General features: G+C 41.6%; 1 protein-coding gene across 1 annotated transcript; it reads left to right on the top strand.

Moving 5' to 3' along the window:
* The first annotated feature begins 1019 nt into the window (after positions 1-1019).
* On the top strand, positions 1020-15381 carry NUB1 (negative regulator of ubiquitin like proteins 1). Its single transcript, XM_054390067.1, has 14 exons — positions 1020-1136; positions 1222-1383; positions 4036-4094; positions 4666-4736; positions 5615-5797; positions 7300-7388; positions 8712-8818; positions 9694-9880; positions 10237-10344; positions 10504-10656; positions 12401-12547; positions 12813-12908; positions 13604-13796; positions 14730-15381. The coding sequence occupies exons 1-14, from the start codon at positions 1020-1022 to the stop codon at positions 14891-14893; spliced, it is 1836 nt and encodes a 611-aa protein (XP_054246042.1). The 3' UTR covers positions 14894-15381.
* The last annotated feature ends 1592 nt before the right edge of the window (positions 15382-16973 follow it).

The raw sequence follows: 16973 nt of genomic DNA, 5'->3' as shown, positions 1-16973 counted from the left end.
ATAATAACATTACCCCAGCCTTCTCTGTTGTTTCAGTTATTTATTTTTCGTAGGGGCATGTTGATTGAGTGGTTGCTGCTTTTTCTGAGCTGAGTTAGAATAACTTTTGGTGATGAATTCAGCATAAACTCTTACTGTCAGCTTCTCCCCAGTGATGGGTACTTTAATGCCTGGTGCAGATTTACGGTATGCTTCATCTCTGATCTCAGCCTCTGCAGTTTGTGTTGCTTGTGCCCTGTCTGTCTTCTCTAGCTTTGCAACAGGAGTGGGAAGAGTGTCTGTAGAGCTGTGGAAAGTGACACACAGCTGTTTTGTTGTTATGATACCAGAATTTTATGATGCTATTAAACAAGTTCACTTGACAAATGACTGGGGAGGGAAGGTGAGGCATAGATCATTGTCTGCTCTTAGCTTCCTGAGCTCTAACTGATCTCATTCTGCTGGAGGGCTGTGAATTTTACCTTATGGTCTTGTCATGGTAAAGCTTGTGGTTCTGACATGTTCTCTCCTGACGCTTTTCTGTCCTCCCAAAGAGGCTAATGATTAATGTTCAACTATCCACTGTTGTGAGAATGCTGTTAAAGTGGGGAAGTGGGAAAACCAGGAAGGCAGAAGTACAGTAAGGACATTTTTTAGAGGGGGATTTGGGCCATCCGTTTCATGGCAGGGCAGAATTGGATCGTAGATTTTGGTGAATCAACACCTTCTGCAGTTCCAGCTCACATGAGGGTTTAGGAAGACATTTCAGTTCTCTCGAAACAGAAAGGCCCAGATACATATAATTTCTGAATTATCCCTGCTCTAATCCAGGTTTCAGCATCCTTTTCCCATTCTTTATAATAGCTCCCCTCCCCACCAAAATGCAGGGATTGCATTTTATCTGTAGTATTTTTTGTAAAATTAAAAACCGTCACTTAGAATTCTTGAAAAAGTGCAGTATTTTAGTACAGGAAAGCTGTATTTTAAAAATGATTGTTTTTCTTTCTTTTTCCTTCCATATGTGCTTTTGTTTTACAAGAATGGCACAAAAGAAGTATTTAACAGCAAAACTGACAAGCTGCTTAAGAGAGGACAAAATTCAGCTATGGAAACCACCATATACAAATGAAAAAAAAGAAGCTGGTAAAGAGATGAAGGTAAATACTCTCTCAGTTTGGTGTCGTTCATCTCCCATGTCTTACTGCTGGTGCATTTTCCTAGTTCTCCTTGCTGTTTTCTTAGGAGCTTGTACAAAAATACTCATCCAAGCTGAATATCAATGAGACCGATACAGAGAATGTGCTGGAAGAAATACGATGTAAAGCAATTGAGCGTGGAACAGGAAATGAAAATTTTAAAGTGACTGGAATTGCAAGACTTGATATATATCTGCCTCGTAGAAAGGTAAGTGGCATTGCAGAAAAGTCAGGAAGAGCAGCTTTACTTTTGCCTTTTATGTTACAGGTATGTATCTAATGCAGATATTTTCACTTAACTTTTTCAGGTGTTTTATGTAAGAGGACTGTGTTAGATATACCTCAGTAACTGCCCACCCCTCCCTCCCCCATATTCTATATAGTTCAGCTTTCCAGGTGTGTAGGAATATCATGGCAAAGGAATAGAATATTGGGAGGTCAGTAATTTTCTCCCCTTCAGGATGTAATGAGAAATTACCTTTCACTTAAAAGTAAATTAGAGTTGCCTGTCTAGTTCAGTTTGATTCTTTCTGCAACTGCTGCTCAGTAAAGAGCAGGTTTGTATTTTGAGGTGTAGAGCACCAGAAGTTGAATTATAGCATATTAATATCACTGTTTTGCTACAGCATTTTGTTTACATGACAAATTAATTCATTAAACAAAAAATATTCTTTTAAGTGTAGTAAGCAACTTGAACTTGGTGTCATCTCATGCCTCATATGGCCGATGGCATCAAAAAGAACACCTTTAACTGTAGCATATGGCAACATTCCTGCAATGATAACATTATCCTTGTGTAGCTATGCCAGCCCAGGCAGCTAACCAGTACAAGCTAACCTTTAAAATAGGTATATCCAGTGTTTGAGCTTGGAAAGGAGAAGCAGGATTTTCTTTTGTGGTGGTATTCATCTGTTGTTTTCGAAGTCAGGCTTCTAAAAGCTTCACTAAGATAACTGAATTAAGTCCTGCCCTTTTGAAGCCAGCTTCCACTTTCAAGCATAAAGTATGCCAGAACAATGATGTGAGTCTAGCTAAATCAGCATCAGACTGGTCACCATACCAGATTTCTGTGGCTGTATCTGTCCTAGTCAGCTAAGTGTGGGTGAGGACAGGCTGGCCACTGTTTGATGGACATCCATACTGCCAAGCTGTTAACATCAGCTCTGCTGCAGCTAGCCCAGACCACCTGGCATCCTGCCAAGCGATGCCCAGGCACAGCATGAGCGTTGACATGGTCAGGAACTGATCTCATGTGGGACTTTGGATGCAGCTGCTCTGCCTTTGAAGGTTGAGAGGATTCATCTGTATGGATATGAAGTGTACTGTGCAGTCTGGTCAGAGGACAGAAAGCAGGCCCATGCTTATGTTCTCAGTAATACAGAGCCTCTTAACTGGGAATATTTCTCCCTTCAAAACAGTCTCTAGCAAGCATAAGTATCTCAGATCAGTTCTAGTTTTAATCATGTGTGGGAGCAGCATCTTCCCCAGTGCTGATATGTTTTTTATCCCCTCTGATAGCAGTGAAAGGGAAGTTATTTGTTTGCAGGCATTTAAGGGTTGTAGGCATCTTATCAGCCACAGAAGTGAATGTTTATTCTGGAACAGGGCAAGGTTTTGTCTTTCTTTTTTAATCAAGATCTTGTCTGGTGCTTTAGAAGGTTTTTATGATTTTGTTTTTAAGTGAATACATGCAAAACCACAACAAACAATTATAATTGTTCTCTCTCCTGCAGTGAAAAATAATTACCAGAGTATGTGTGTCAGTGTGAGCTGAAATTCCCCCCCAACCAACAAGTAACCAGGCTAGCCCAGTCTGAAAGCAAATGAAGGCTGTATTTACAAGCAGAGAAATGCAATGAATATGTACAAATATACAAAATTCACAACATTTACAAATATATGCAATCAACAGAAAAGCACAACCGATCTCCCTTTGCTTCCCCCCAAGGGGACCCTCCCAAAGGGGCCTCCCTCTCCCAGGAGCTTCCCCCCCAGATCCCCCTTGGACAGAAAGCAGAGTTAGTTAGAGCAGAAAGTTGTTAACTTAGCTGCCAAGGTCAGTGTGTTATCTTCAGCCAGAAGAGAAGAAGAAACAGCAGCCAGACAGCCCAGCAACTGCCCCCACTGCAGAACGCAGAATGTGCAGAGTGCCTACTTTGTTTTGGGTAATAGTTCTTAAACATTTCTATCTATCCAATGGAAGTGTTTTGAACAATCGTTATTTTGCTTTCTTACACCCAATACTGACTTATTTATACTCTTTCACTTTCTCTGTTCTGAGCTTTGCAAGGAAAAATTAAAAAGACAGTTTCAAACCATCGCAGTATGCAATGGCTTAAAGGGTAGAGGGTGTCAAGTGATTGCCATGGAGTTGAAATAAATAATTTCTTAGTTCTTCTTTACAATGCTACTGGGCATAGGTGAATTAATTAATTTTAAAATCCAGTTTATCTAATCTGGGACCAGAGACACTACTAGGAATTAATCATAACCTAGCCAGTCACAGGTGAATAGCATAATCACAAAGCAGAGTTAAGATTGGAAGTGCTTAATTAAATTAGTCAATTTAAGTTATTTGGGTCTGAATTTAGATTTATCTAGTTGTGAATCTTTTGCTGTTGTAATGTTAATTTGTAGCACTGTATAGCAAGTACATGACTCCCTGCCTGGAAATTACTAATATGTATGCCCAACCATAACCCTGTTGATATGATTATTTGAAAAAGAATTTGTAATTGTTGTAAATTAATTAAGAAAACGTCCAAAATATCTTGATAACATGTTTTTTTGGGTTTGTTTTTGCTTTTTTTTTTTTTTTTCCTTCCTTCCTCCTTTCCCCCACCCAATACAATTACTACAGAGCAGAAAACTCGTACTGGAAACTAACCTGTTCATCACAGGCAAGGAGCTCAGATCACAGTAAGTGTAACCAGCCTGGCTTCTTCCCTAGTGAGATAACACTGTCATACAGTACTAAAAAAAGGAGACAGGACACTTTTGTTCAATTTAAGCTTTTTCTTAGCATGTTGTGTGTTCAGTGTCTGCATAGGATGTGCAGTGTCCCTGTAGGACAGTTCTTCATGTAAGAAGCTGTGGTTTAACAGATGGAAGACAGGAAAGCTGCAGCTGCAGAAGATAGTTCTCTGTAAATCCCCACAAGTAGCTAGGAAGGCATGAGTGACCACTATTCCAGACCTGTCACTAGGCAGGTCTTCTGAACAATGATTAGCTTCTCTTCCTTTCGTGTTTTTCAGCCTAATCAAATTCTTTTCTCTCAGTTATGCTTTTTCCCTTTATATATCCCTTTCTGCGTTTTCTCTTTACAGTATATCAAGTTTTCTGATTATGTTACTTTACTTCCATCAGTTTTTTCTAGCAAGAGTTTTAAGTCAGTTAAGTGCATACTCATTTTTAAGTTTTATTGCTATTCTAACAAATATTGTATGGCCTTACAAGTCTGTATTCATGGACAAAATTATTTCTTTCACAGAATAGCACAGGAACATGCATTAAAAGAAAATGCTCTCAAAATAATTATAAATAAGAAGCAGCTTGACCTGGGTATGTATCTCTAGTTTGAGTATACTTTTTTTATGATCATTTTCTAGTTTACTGACTCTCAGAAGAAAAATTGCAATTGTGTTAATTTCAGACATTCCTAAGGATTAGCAGTTAATGTTGGTCAGGTTCTGCTTTAGAGGAAATGTAGTAATTTATAATGATCAAAATTCTTTGGCTGAATTAGGGCAATTATAGGAATCCTGTAATAAATATAGCAAATACACGTTTCAGGTATTGAAATACTGAAAATACATGTTCAAGAGAAACCCTGAATTCCCTCCAAAACCATATGGTATGACACCATATTCAAAAAGTTTTTTGTACTGCTTTACACATGTTCAACTCTTCAGACATGTTGTGGGAAGTGATGACAAGAGCTTTCTCTTTATTGTTGGCCTAAGTATCTGACACACTTATTTCCCTTAGGCTACATCAGAATTAGAACCGTGGAATTGACAGTAGGAACTCAGATTCAGTTCCCAGTTCCTCTGTCCTTTAACTATTGTGGTGTCTGATCCTGGACATGTTCCAGTTTTTGCCTAAAGACTATTTAACTGAAACAGAAACAATCCTAGTTTTCAATATGTTGGAAAAAAAGCAGACAAAGAAACATACCAACTATTTATAAAGCTCTCTTAAGGTGGAAGTTTGATCCTGATTCTGAGTTTCTGCTGAATACATCACTAATTGGCAGGGGTTTAGATTGAATTCTTCAGTAATTACTGTAATTCTTCACTACAGTATGAGTAAGGCAAAGGGGTTCAGCTTGCTTTATTCATGGGTGTCGTGGTCTCCTGGTGTCCCCAACAGCAGTGCAATGTGCAATGGTCTCTTCACAAATGGTGTATTTGGATTGTATTCATCACACTGCTTTGCAGGCAAAACTCTTGAAGACCAGGGTGTGACACACAATGCAAAGGTGATGGTACTTCAGCTGGAACAGAGTGATGAAGAAACTAAAAGAAAAGTTCAGGAAGAAGAACTTCAGTGCAAGAAAGAGAAAGAAATAAATGACAAGATGCAAAGAACTAAGAAGGGTTTGGAGATTCTGTCAGAGAGAGGTAAGAGTTGTTGACTTTGGGTTTTTTGGAAGGGGAGGTGGATGTTCATTAATTCTTGCACACCAAAAATTACTTTCTCAGTGGACTTTCAACACAGAACAGTGGCTCTGCTGTGGCTGGATTTCAGTTTATACTCATCTAAAACTTTGTCTTCTACTCCAAATCTTTCACAACTAGAATGCTAGAAAACACTTCGATGTAAAATGAATCAATTATTATTTAATTGGCACTTGACAGTTAAGGCACTGATGACTTCTGAGAACAGGCTTTAAATTTATTGTAGATACAAGGATAGTGGAATAATGAAGTGTAAGTCATTACACACTACTTTTGTAGTTGATCTCAGCTGTGGCTGTGTGTAACCATGGTTTCATTGTGCAGAACAGGTCATTTGTCATTCTCGTCTGTAACCTGACTGTTCTGTTCTCATGGTGTTTGATGTTGATTGCTAGCAACTGTGGATTAAGCTAAAGGAATAGAGTAAATAGAACAGTAATATTTTTTCAAAATGAGAGTGTTTGTGAATTGCATTGCTAGATGGTGAGTTGAAATCACTTCACCACTTTATTGCTTCAGAACTTCACTCTATTTCATGTTTTCTGGTTTGGATGTAATGAATTCCTGCCAAATGCAAAAATACCTGAACAAAGCTGCTTTTAGTGGTCACTGACAGCCTCTTTCTTACTATAATACCAGATTTTGAACAAATGACAGAAATGATTCCTTTTATGTACTTAAAGGGTGATTTAGATCCCAGCCTTTGAATCCTGTATGGGGCCTCTTTAAGGTATTTACCAGCAACTGTCAGTTACAGCACAATGCCAAAGTATAGAGTGGAGGCCATAATGGGCTCAGAGGCTGAAGGTTCTGTGTGAAGTATAGAAAGGATTTAACAACCCTTTTGTTTCACCTGAGAAAAATTGTAGGGCAGAGGCTTTTTAATCTCTGCGAACTCCTACTTAACTGTCTTTTGTTTACAAGAAAAGCATCTTTCATTCTAAATCAGATGGAAGTGAAAACAAAATTGGTAGTTAGGTTATAAGCATTAAAGATGTGGGGAAAAGGGAAAATACTGAGCTGTATTTTTCCAGTTTTATCTATCAACTGTGCTCAGTTGTGTGGGACTTTTTGTACTTTTTGCTTCATTTGATAGAGCATTTCAGATGCTATATAATGTGAAATGCAGATGTTTTGTCTTCTGCAAAAACTTCTTTGCAATTCATGTAACTTTTAATGTTGTGTCAAAATTTCTGGATGAACAGGGCCTTCTCCTTAGTGACCTTTCTAAAGTTCCTCATTTTTGTGTGACCAGGGCTGCTTTTGGTAGGTACATCCAAAAATCCCCAGCCTTTACATGTAATTCTGAATTACTTTTTTTTTCTTGGTGTTTGTTTGCTTTTTTTTTTTTTTTGTTTAACCATGTATTTACTGACATAATCTAAAACCAGCAGTTACTCTGAAGATTGTATCTACAGTTTAAATTGCTTTTTCCTATCTTTCAGAGGAGTACTTGGATCCAGATTCTTACCCATATCTAGACATAGCTAACCAGACTGGAAGGTCAATTGAGATTCCTCCTCAAGCTAAAAAAGTAGGTTTCTTTAAAGCTTGATTCATGAAGCATTTCAAATGTGGGACTGAAATATAGTTTGTCTTTTTGTGATGAAACCCTGGGTGCAGTAGGTTTCAATTCTGAAATAAGATTGAAGTAGAATTCTACAGCTGGGAATACTTAGTCACCTGGAGACACCTCTGCTGATCTAATTGCAGGTCTAATCTTGCACTGGCCCCTCTGTGGTACATACCTTCCTTCTGTCTTTTAAGATGAGGTTTGACTTTGTTATATCCTATTTTAATTTTTGGGTGCCCTTGAACAACATGAAAATAACTTGTTTGTTAGGCCTCCATTTCAACTGCAAGCTTGACAAGCTCTAAAATTTGGACTATTTTAAAATAATTTTGATAGCTTTTCTACTGTGACCCCTCTCAAATTTGAATTAGTTCACCATTCAAGGAAGTGCCCCATTCTCAAATGAAAATCTCTGTGGATGGGTGTGTGGATTGAAGTGCTGTAGGATTGACATACCTGATACTGACTGCTGTAACAGAAGAATAGTAATAGGTGATGTCTTTCAAGAGTCTCGAGTTCTCTGAAGATGAGTAAATCTTTACAACTACTTGAAATTGTACCCACTAACAAAAAAAGAGAAGTGAGCAAGCCCCAGCTTATGTTAACTGCTGCCCTAGCCTCTTCTGAGGCACGCTGTGTTTTCTGTGTGATCTGGGGTTTCTGGATGACTGGAATAGCAACTGTCCATTCTCACAATGTGTGTTGTTCTGGTGAAGTGCTGGAAGTAGTAATTCATCTGAAGAGTTGAAGCATCAAATGTTCAAGTGCTCAAGTTTGAATCAGTGTTGAACATGGATGAGAAGAAATACTGCAGGTTGTTTCTATCCAGAAATATCATTTACATTTCCATTTGTTGAGTGCAGGAACTCAAGTGTTTTCCTGCCACATTCAAAATTTAATTTTCAGTTCTGAGGAGTTGCAGGAGGTGAATTATTCAGCTTTGCAAGATAGTTCTAATAGCAAAGCAATACAGATTTGATGGTGCTATGATGTGTAGCACCCAGAAAAACACTTTGGTCTTTATCACTCATTAAAAAAATCTGTTCAGGGTTGCATTCTTAAACTTGGTGCAGTATTTCATGTGTAAGTGACTTTTTTATTGCTTTTAATTATACAATATCTTAACATCAGCAGATGAGAGAAAAATGTGAGTACTGCTGGTACAGAACTGGTACAGGGGTATACTTCTAAGAAGAAGGGCTGTGAATGGAATACCTAGATATTTCATTTTAGCTATAAAAATGGGTTGGGGAGGTGCAAAAGAAATCTCAATCTTTTTTCTAGGCACTTGTGCTGGCAATGGGTTATCATGAGAAGGGCAGGGCATTAATGAAGAAGAAAGAATATGAAATAGCACTGCCCTATTTGTTGGATGCTGATAAACACTTCTGGTAAGAATCTTTTTGAATCCTTCTGTCTCTTTCCTTTGCTGTCAGCCAAATCCCAGAACAGCATTAGCTCTACCTGTGCATGTAAATCAGGTCCTGTTTTGCCCAGGATTGCTTCACTCCCCCTCAGCAGATGGGAAGCAGCAGACAAAGGTTCTGACTTGCAGTGACAGGTGGCTTCATGTAGAACAGCTGGAACAGATACTGCCACTGGGCAATTTAATCTTTCATATCAACATAAACAGAAACTGTCAATATTCTTGTACTAGGCTATGAATTCCATTAGCCTGAGAGACACTTACAAATGCTTGTTTGCAATTACTCCTCTATAGTAGTAATTTCGTGTTAAAGGTGGTACAGATAGCTAAGGTCCATAACCATACCAGAGTTGCTGCAGGTAAATTAGTTTCCTGTCAGCAGTCACAGCCCTAAATGGCTCTTTTGGGATGCCCAAAGGTAATAACTGTCCCCATCTGTTTCTCATCTCTGTGTGTTACGTGTGCATGGAGACTGACACAGGACTTGGCGTGTCCACGTGTACTAAGCCTGTCATCACTGTCCTCTCAAAGATTACAGAGGGTTTACTTCTGTTCTGCTTTTAGAGATGCTGTCTTAAATAGTAACAAAATGAGTTGTGACCACTGCAGTTCTTTAAGATGTAGTGTTATCAGTAGTGCCCTGTGTATTAGGGAGTGTTGATGGGAGATGAGTGCTTCGTTAAAGTTCCACTGACTTCATTTTGCTGCCTCCAATACAAAGCGTGTGCTTCCTCAAATGTGTGAGTATGAATACATCTGACATGCTTCAGTAGTGTTAAAAAAGGTACAGAAAAAATACACAGCCCCTCCCAGAAAACCAGTAATTGTTCTGTTTTCCAGTGAGTGTAGCACAGAGCTGCTGAACACCGTTGATAACTATGCAGTGCTGCAGCTGGATATAGTGTGGTGCTACTTTCGCCTGGAGCAGCTGGACTGCCTGGATGATGCAGAGAAAAAGCTGTCCACAGCTCATAGATGCTTCCAGAGGTGCTATGGAGAGAACCATGAAAGACTTATTGATATCAAAGTATGCCAGTTTTGACTTAATTAAGGTGGCTTTTTTCTTTTTTTTTTTTTCCCTTTGATCTGTATTCAATTACTGTTCAAGTATCACAAGAGTGACTTTCAGAAGTTTTCTTATGTCTCCTCAGCCTCTGATCTCCTGTAATTGTCAGCATAATAAAAGTGTTGGACCTGACAGAAAGGTCATGGCACAGGCATCAGCAGTGCTTCAGATGGGATACTTTGCACAACAAGTGTCACACATTAGTGGCTGTGTCATCTTTAGATGTGCAAAGTGTTTGACTAGTAATGAATTGATGTTCTACCATATGTTTCTACTCATGTGCCCCCTCACCTCTTCTTGTTTAAACAATCCTTTAGGGAAGCTATGGTCGTGAGAAGGTTTTATTTCTACGGCTTTACCTCCTTCAAGGGATAGGACACTATCACAGTGGCAGAGAAAAGGAGGCTGCTGATTACATTCAGAAGGTAAGGCACCATTAGATAAAACTTCAGTTGTTCACACTGGCTCCTGTTTGGGCTCTGTCTTACACCTGTTCTTTGCTTACTCAGAAAAATGGGGAGACTTTATTTGTTTGCATGTTAGCAACAGTATAAATAGTATCATTTTGTTCTTTCTACCTGCAGGCTTCTCGTTTGCATGGAGAGCTCTCCATAGATCCTGATAAAGTTGATCGCCTGTCACTCCTGGGATTCTCAGAACAGGAAGCTCGCCTCGCCCTGCGAGCGTGCCATGGGGATGTGGAGCATGCTGCCAATCTTATCACCAACAGGAGAGAGGTATGGTGCAGTAAAAGTACTAAATCAAGGATTGTATTAGATGGGATGTCCCTAAGATCATGTGTTGTGTGACTAGTGCAACATGGTGCTAAATTAAGGACTATGGATTATCCCACTTTGGCACTGTTAGTGGAACTGACAGTTGGACATCTGTTGCCACAAGTTTGAAACCAAAACATAACACAAGGGAAGCCCTGTCCCGAAACAGATGAGAAGGCCAAAGACCTGTGGTTGTACCACAGAGGCATATAGGAAGACTTTGCACCTGTGTTTGCTACTCAGCACTGCTCTGTACAGGAATAAGCCCACCATGATCAAGCTGTCACTCCTGGGTGTGGCTGGTCTGAAAGACGAGAGGCTGCACAATGAAGTGCCATGAAGGTCACAATCAGACTACATCATGTTATGGCTTTGGACTTGGAAGTTTCAGGAGGGAAGAAGGACTTTTTGTGCTGAAGTAAAGACAGCACTGTCCAGACCTGAGGTGCCTGATAAGCAGAGGTGGCACTTAGAATCATAGAATCAGTCAGGGTTGGAAGGGACCACAAGGATCATCCAGTTCCAATCCCCCTGCCATGGGCAGGGACACCTCACACTACATCAGGCTGGCCAGAGCCTCATCCAGCCTGGCCTTAAACACCTCCAGGGATGGGGCCTCAACCACCTCCCTGCACAACCCATTCCAGGCTCTCACCACTCTCATGGGGAAGAACTTCTTCCTCACTTCCAGCCTGAATCTCCCCACTTCCAGCTTTATTCCATTCCCCCAAGTCCTATCACTACCTGATAGCCTAAAAAGTCCCTCCCCAGCTTTCTTGTAGCCCCCTTCAGATACTGGAAGGCCACAAGAAGGTCACCTTGGAGCCTTCTCTTCTCCAGACTGAACAGCCCCAACTCTTTCAGTCTCTCCTCATAGGAGAGGTGCTCCAGCCCTCTGCTCATCTTGGTGCCCTTCTCTGGACACCTTCCAGCATGTCCATATCCCTCTTGTAACAGAGGCTCCAGAACTGGATGCAGTACTCCAGGTGGGGTCTCACCAGAGCTGAGCAGAGGGGGAGAATCACCTCCCTTGACCTGCTGGCCACGCTTCTGATGCAGCCCAGGCTCTGCTTGGCTCTCTGGGCTGCAAGTGCACATTGACAGCTAATGTTGAGCTTCTCATCCACCAGCACCCCCAAGTCCCTCTCCTCAGGGCTGCTTTCCAGCCAGTCCCTGCCCAGCCTGGATTTGTGCTTGGGATTGCCTCAACCCAGATGCAGGACCCTGCACTTGGTCTTGTTGAACCTCCTGAGGTTGGCTTGTGCCCAGCTCTGCAGGCTGTCAAGACTTCTAGACTTCAGACAGTGAAATGTGGACAGCGAAGTCAAATGGCTGAGAGAAGGGCTGAACAGAACTCCTTGGCTACATGCCCAGTTCTTACCATATGTCCTTGGCAAGTCTTGTCTACAGGCCCATCTGCCAAATGGGTTTAGCACGAACCATACAGGGCCTATAATAGCTATGATGGCATAAGATCCAATCTGCAGAGACTGCAGAGCAGAAGTATGGCAACTGTGCTAGCTCATGGAAATGCAACTTTATTTAGTAATGAATGTCTGGCAGCAGTGTCTGTATTTAAAAAAAATTAAAATCTCCCTCAAGAGATTCAAACTCAGAGCAGGAAACCTAAGGAACCCTATATGCAGAGGGGAAGGCTGAAGCTTTTCCATGCACAGTGAGCTTTGTCATGGCTGTGTTCTTTCAGGAAAAGGCACAGATAAGAAGGGAGGAGAGAGCTAAAAGGCGGCAGCGAATGGAAGACATAAATACCTTGAAAAGCATGGGCTACTCGGAGAGAGCTGCTCAGATGGCTCTGCATTATACACAAGGAAACCTGGACCAAGCCTTTAAGGTAAGTGATTTTTCAGGACTACTACTTAGTACAAAAAAGCTGCTTTGCTTCTTAATTGTTAAGCATATTCTTGTTTTCTGTAGTCTGTATTTGTTAGTTCATAGCTACCATTTCCAGTCTGAACTTCCACTTCCTGACTTGATGACTCATATCACTTAAGTTGGCTGGGGTTTGCTTCTATTAGTTATTGGGATAAATACATATCCATGCCAAGGACTAGTACATGGCTGTTGCTTTATTCTGATCCCTCTCTGTTTTATTGTAGTTTATTCTTGACAATCCTGAGTTACTGTTGGAAGATGATGACGATGATCCTGTAGCCATGAACCAGTTTCAGGTTTCCCAGGAAAGCATTGACCAAGTAAGTTAGACCACTGCTTTCTTAGGAATTGATTGCCTTGTTTCTGAACTATGCCTTCAAACACATCAGATCATCCTTAAGCAAAGCTGTAGAAATAGTCTTTGACCCATGTCACTCTGTCATGCTTTCACTGTCTGGCATCTGCTTTTCATGGTGCAGTCACATAGACAAAAGCGTAATGTGTGTGTGCCTCCTGGCCGTTACACCTACCTGTCCTGCACTGGTGCAGAAGGACGTGCGAGCACTTCAATGCTCTAGCCCAAAAAAGACAGCAAATTAGAAGTGTTCAAGTCTTTAAGCATTGCAGTGCACAAGGGAGAGGGTTGGAACTTGTCTTTCTCATCACAGGCTGTCTGAAAAGCTCTTCAGTGGTTAGGTAGGCAAACCGAATAGCATGTGCACACTCCTGATGTGCTGGAGTGCTTTGAAGTTTCCTTTTGAAATGCAGGGGGAAAAATTGGTCTGATGTTAAACAAGAGGCTCTAGGTTCTGCTCAAGATCCCCATTCCTGTAAGAGGTCACTGCCCTGTTGTTAACTGTTCCAGTAAACCACAGTTGGTGTCCTGGAATTCCTGGCATGCAGTGCTTTCCTTTGTGCAAGAGGAATGACTGTCAGATTCCTCTCAGACCTTGGTGCTGGGAGAGCTTGGTCTTCTCCTGTTTTTTTTACTTTCTTTTTTCCCCCCTTCCTGTAGCTGGTGTATATGGGTTTCAGTCGCGAGTCAGCAGAGCAGGCTTTAAAGGTCTTTAAAGGCAACATCCACTTAGCTTCCCAAATCCTTGCTCACTATGGGGGAGTTCTTCCTGCTTCACTCCTGCTGTCTCCAGAAGGGTCCAGTTCATCAGAAGAATCAACTTCATCCAAAGACTCACCTACAGACTCTGCAGGTAAGAATGTTGCCTGCAGCATGCAGAAGGGAGGAAAGGGGAAGGCTGTTCTAGCTTTTGTGTGAAGCAATTAAGTGATTTCTGCTTAAATACTGTTAGAGGGCCTTGAGTGATGCCCCAGAATGCTTTTGTTAGCAGCAGGATTAGAGGCAAGGCATCCCTCACCCCAGAGAAGCTGTAGCTCCTGCTGCCAGCAGCAGCCATAAGGAATGGCTGTCAGCTGTAGGCAGTAAGAGGTGGGTGCAGCCAAGAGGAAAGGGTAACAACCTTCAGAGGAATCCTGGGAAGGGGTAAGGGGAAATGGCTGCTGAGTGGGCTGTGGCTTTGATGCACAAGGCTGGAGGCTTCAGTTGCCTGCATCCTCACTTTCCCCAATGTGGAACAAGTGTCCCTGTCTACCTCACAAGCAATTCTAGCTTCTCACATCTCATTGTACTGGCTCATGGCAGCTCCCCTCAAAAACAGCCAGCCTCTCCCTGTTCTGTACTCTCAGAGAGCAAGTACTAAGTTGCTGGAGCATGTTTCCTCGACCTGCTACTGACACTGATATTTTGGCTTGCTAGTATCTGGGTTGTGGCTGCTAGGAAGTTGATTCCAAATCTGTGCTACATACAGTCAGCTGATTTGACCACATAGTCCTTCCTCATGTCCCTTTTATGTGTAGAACTGTAACTGATACCATTTAGCAAAGAGGAAACTTGCACATACTTCTGTCTCTTCCATTGCTTGTCAGGGCTGTAGTGATCTCTGGAGCACAGCTAAGAGTTTTCCTACAGCTTTAAATAACAGGAAGACGTTGCCACCCTGCAGTATCCTTCGCAGAGCTGCTGTAGCTGATGGTAGTGGTGCAGTAACAGACTGGCAGAACAGTCAGGCTGGTGAAAGGGGGAAGATACCAAATTTGAAATCACTGCTGCTGTTCTTTGTTGGAAGGTTCTTCAAGTTCACCAACAGATGAAGATATGGAGACTGATGCAGTCAATGAAATAATAGAGGATATTCCTGAACATGAAGAGGACTATCTGGATTTAACCCTGGAGGAAGAAGAACAGATCATTCATGAGTACTTATCCTATATACAAGTACCACAGCATTAAATCCCATTACATCTACTTCAGTTACATGTATTTACCTTAACAAAATGAGTCTGGATTATAAATGCACCTTCAGCTTCTCTCTTACTAAATGCCTTGAATTCAGTTGAACTAGTGGTGGCACACTTAATTCCTGCTTATTTATAAATCTGCTTAAAGCCTACATTTGTGATACATTGTAATTTAGTGTCAGAGCAGAAACATAGAAACATTTATTTTCAAAAGAAAATTTAATAGAACTAAACTATATTTTTATTGTGAAATAAGTTAATTCACTTAGTACTCAAGTGAAGAAGCATTTCTATACCATTTGAAAATACCAGCTTTAAAGAAAAGGTGAGTTTGTAAATCAGAAGCCTAGCTCGTGAGCTTACACAAGTATCAACTTCCCAACTGTTTGTTCTTTCTTCTGAAAGATTTCTAAGAGACATTATGTATCTGTTGTGCATGGGTTTATACTGTGTTCTGCTTGTCACTGGCTGCAGGCCTTACACAGGTATTAAAGGTAACTATGTGCAGAGTCCTCTGTGCTTCGGGTTTGAAAACCAGTAGGAACTACCCAGCAGGACCCTGGTCCCGTCAGCCCCCATGACCTGCGCAGTGGTATTTGCTTTACCACCAAATCACCAGTATCCCCAAGCAGCTCCTCTTAACCTCTTACAGGTGTGTGGATTGATGGATGTCATAGGGACTAGATGACTTCCTTCAACCAACTGTTGGACAAACCTTGGTGTGGGACTGTCTCAGTAGTTGTACTGAGCCTGTGCATTCCTTAGAAATATTGGCGAGTGCTTCATAACATCCTGTTTTCTGCTGTGTCAGCACCCTTCCCTCCACTGGGAAGGGAAGTTCCCTGCTCGTCAGCTTTTCTTAAAGGCACGGTGTCTTTGCACTCCGTAGCTCGGTTCTAGCGGCAGAGGGAGCTGGTGCCCCGTCTGCTCCAGGCTGGAGCTGGTGGGAACAGGGGCGCTGGCAGGGAGCGAGGCCCGACGGCGTAACTGAAAAATGAACCTTCCCTCTGGTGACAACGGGGAAGTGAGGGCTTGAACTTTTGTTAAGGCAAACGTGATAGTGGAGGAAGTGGAGCTTTGGCCTGGAAAACGTCTGCTCAGTTCCAGCAGATGCACTTAATGGGCTTCAGTAGGGGTTTTTATTCCTGACTAATTTGAGCAAGGACAGCAAAAACCAGGGAGTGATTACACCGTTAAAGAACTATTCGTATTTCGTACTTCTGTATCAAAGGAAGGACTATAAAAGGTGGGGAGTTTTGTATCTCCTCGCAGAAGGTTTGAAGTGTTTCTAAAGCCAGTAATGGGAGCTGCTGAGGTAAAAAGCAGTGCTATAACCATTACATCCTGTCTCTGCAAGCAAGCAAGGAGGAACAACTAGACAAAAGGCAGAGTGAACCAGAATGTACAAAATAACTTAAAATTGATAGATATTATTTTAGCAAGAAATAGATGGGAAAGCACAAATGTTATTCCTTCCTTTAGCCAAAGGGGTTCCCAAACTTAGTGGCATTTTGACAGTACCTTATACTAGCCTGAAGGCAGCACTGGGCTGTACAGGCAGTATTTCTCCTCTTTGAAGTGGCTTGCTGGCAGACTGGCTGTGACAACTTAAGAAGTGAGGGTTTGTCCTTGGGGAATTTAAAATTAGCATCATAACACACAGTGCTTGTCAGAGAAGCCATTCCTCAGTGATGTAATTCTTCCAGCTTAGCCCCCCCCCCCCCAGTAACTGTGCCTGCAGTTTTAAGCAGCAGGACAGGAAGCATTGGCTAAAAGTTTTAAGTTAATTTTGACCATGTATTTGAAGACACTGTGATATGTTTAGCAACTGGCAGAAGTGTAATGACTCATTAATTCCATTCTTTACAAGCTCTATGTCTATTAAATCCCTTTGCTAATGCCATGTGCAGCTGCTGTAGGGCCAGTTAAGCTCCTGTGTCTAACATACTGTGCACAAAGTTTTAAAGTAGAGCTCAGACCATCTGTGCAACTCTGCCCATCTCTGCTAAAGGCCTCCTGCTTTAACATTGACCTCATAAGCAAAACAGAAACACTAGCTGCATAGCAAGCCA

The sequence above is a fragment of the Indicator indicator genome, chromosome 20 (assembly GCF_027791375.1).
Source record: "Indicator indicator isolate 239-I01 chromosome 20, UM_Iind_1.1, whole genome shotgun sequence".
NCBI lineage: Eukaryota > Metazoa > Chordata > Aves > Piciformes > Indicatoridae > Indicator > Indicator indicator.
This window is presented reverse-complemented; position numbering and strand designations above follow the sequence as displayed.

What these genes read in the sequence shown, in the direction of transcription:
- NUB1 (XM_054390067.1), top strand. Translation starts at nt 1,020, where the DNA reads ATGGCACAAAAGAAGTATTTAACAGCAAAACTGACAAGCTGCTTAAGA. An exon ending in GGCAAGGAGCTCAGATCACA is followed by an intron (nt 4,095 to 4,665) that starts GTAAGTGTAACC and finishes TTTCTTTCACAG; the next exon opens with AATAGCACAGGAACATGCAT. An exon ending in CTGCTGATTACATTCAGAAG is followed by an intron (nt 10,345 to 10,503) that starts GTAAGGCACCAT and finishes TTCTACCTGCAG; the next exon opens with GCTTCTCGTTTGCATGGAGA.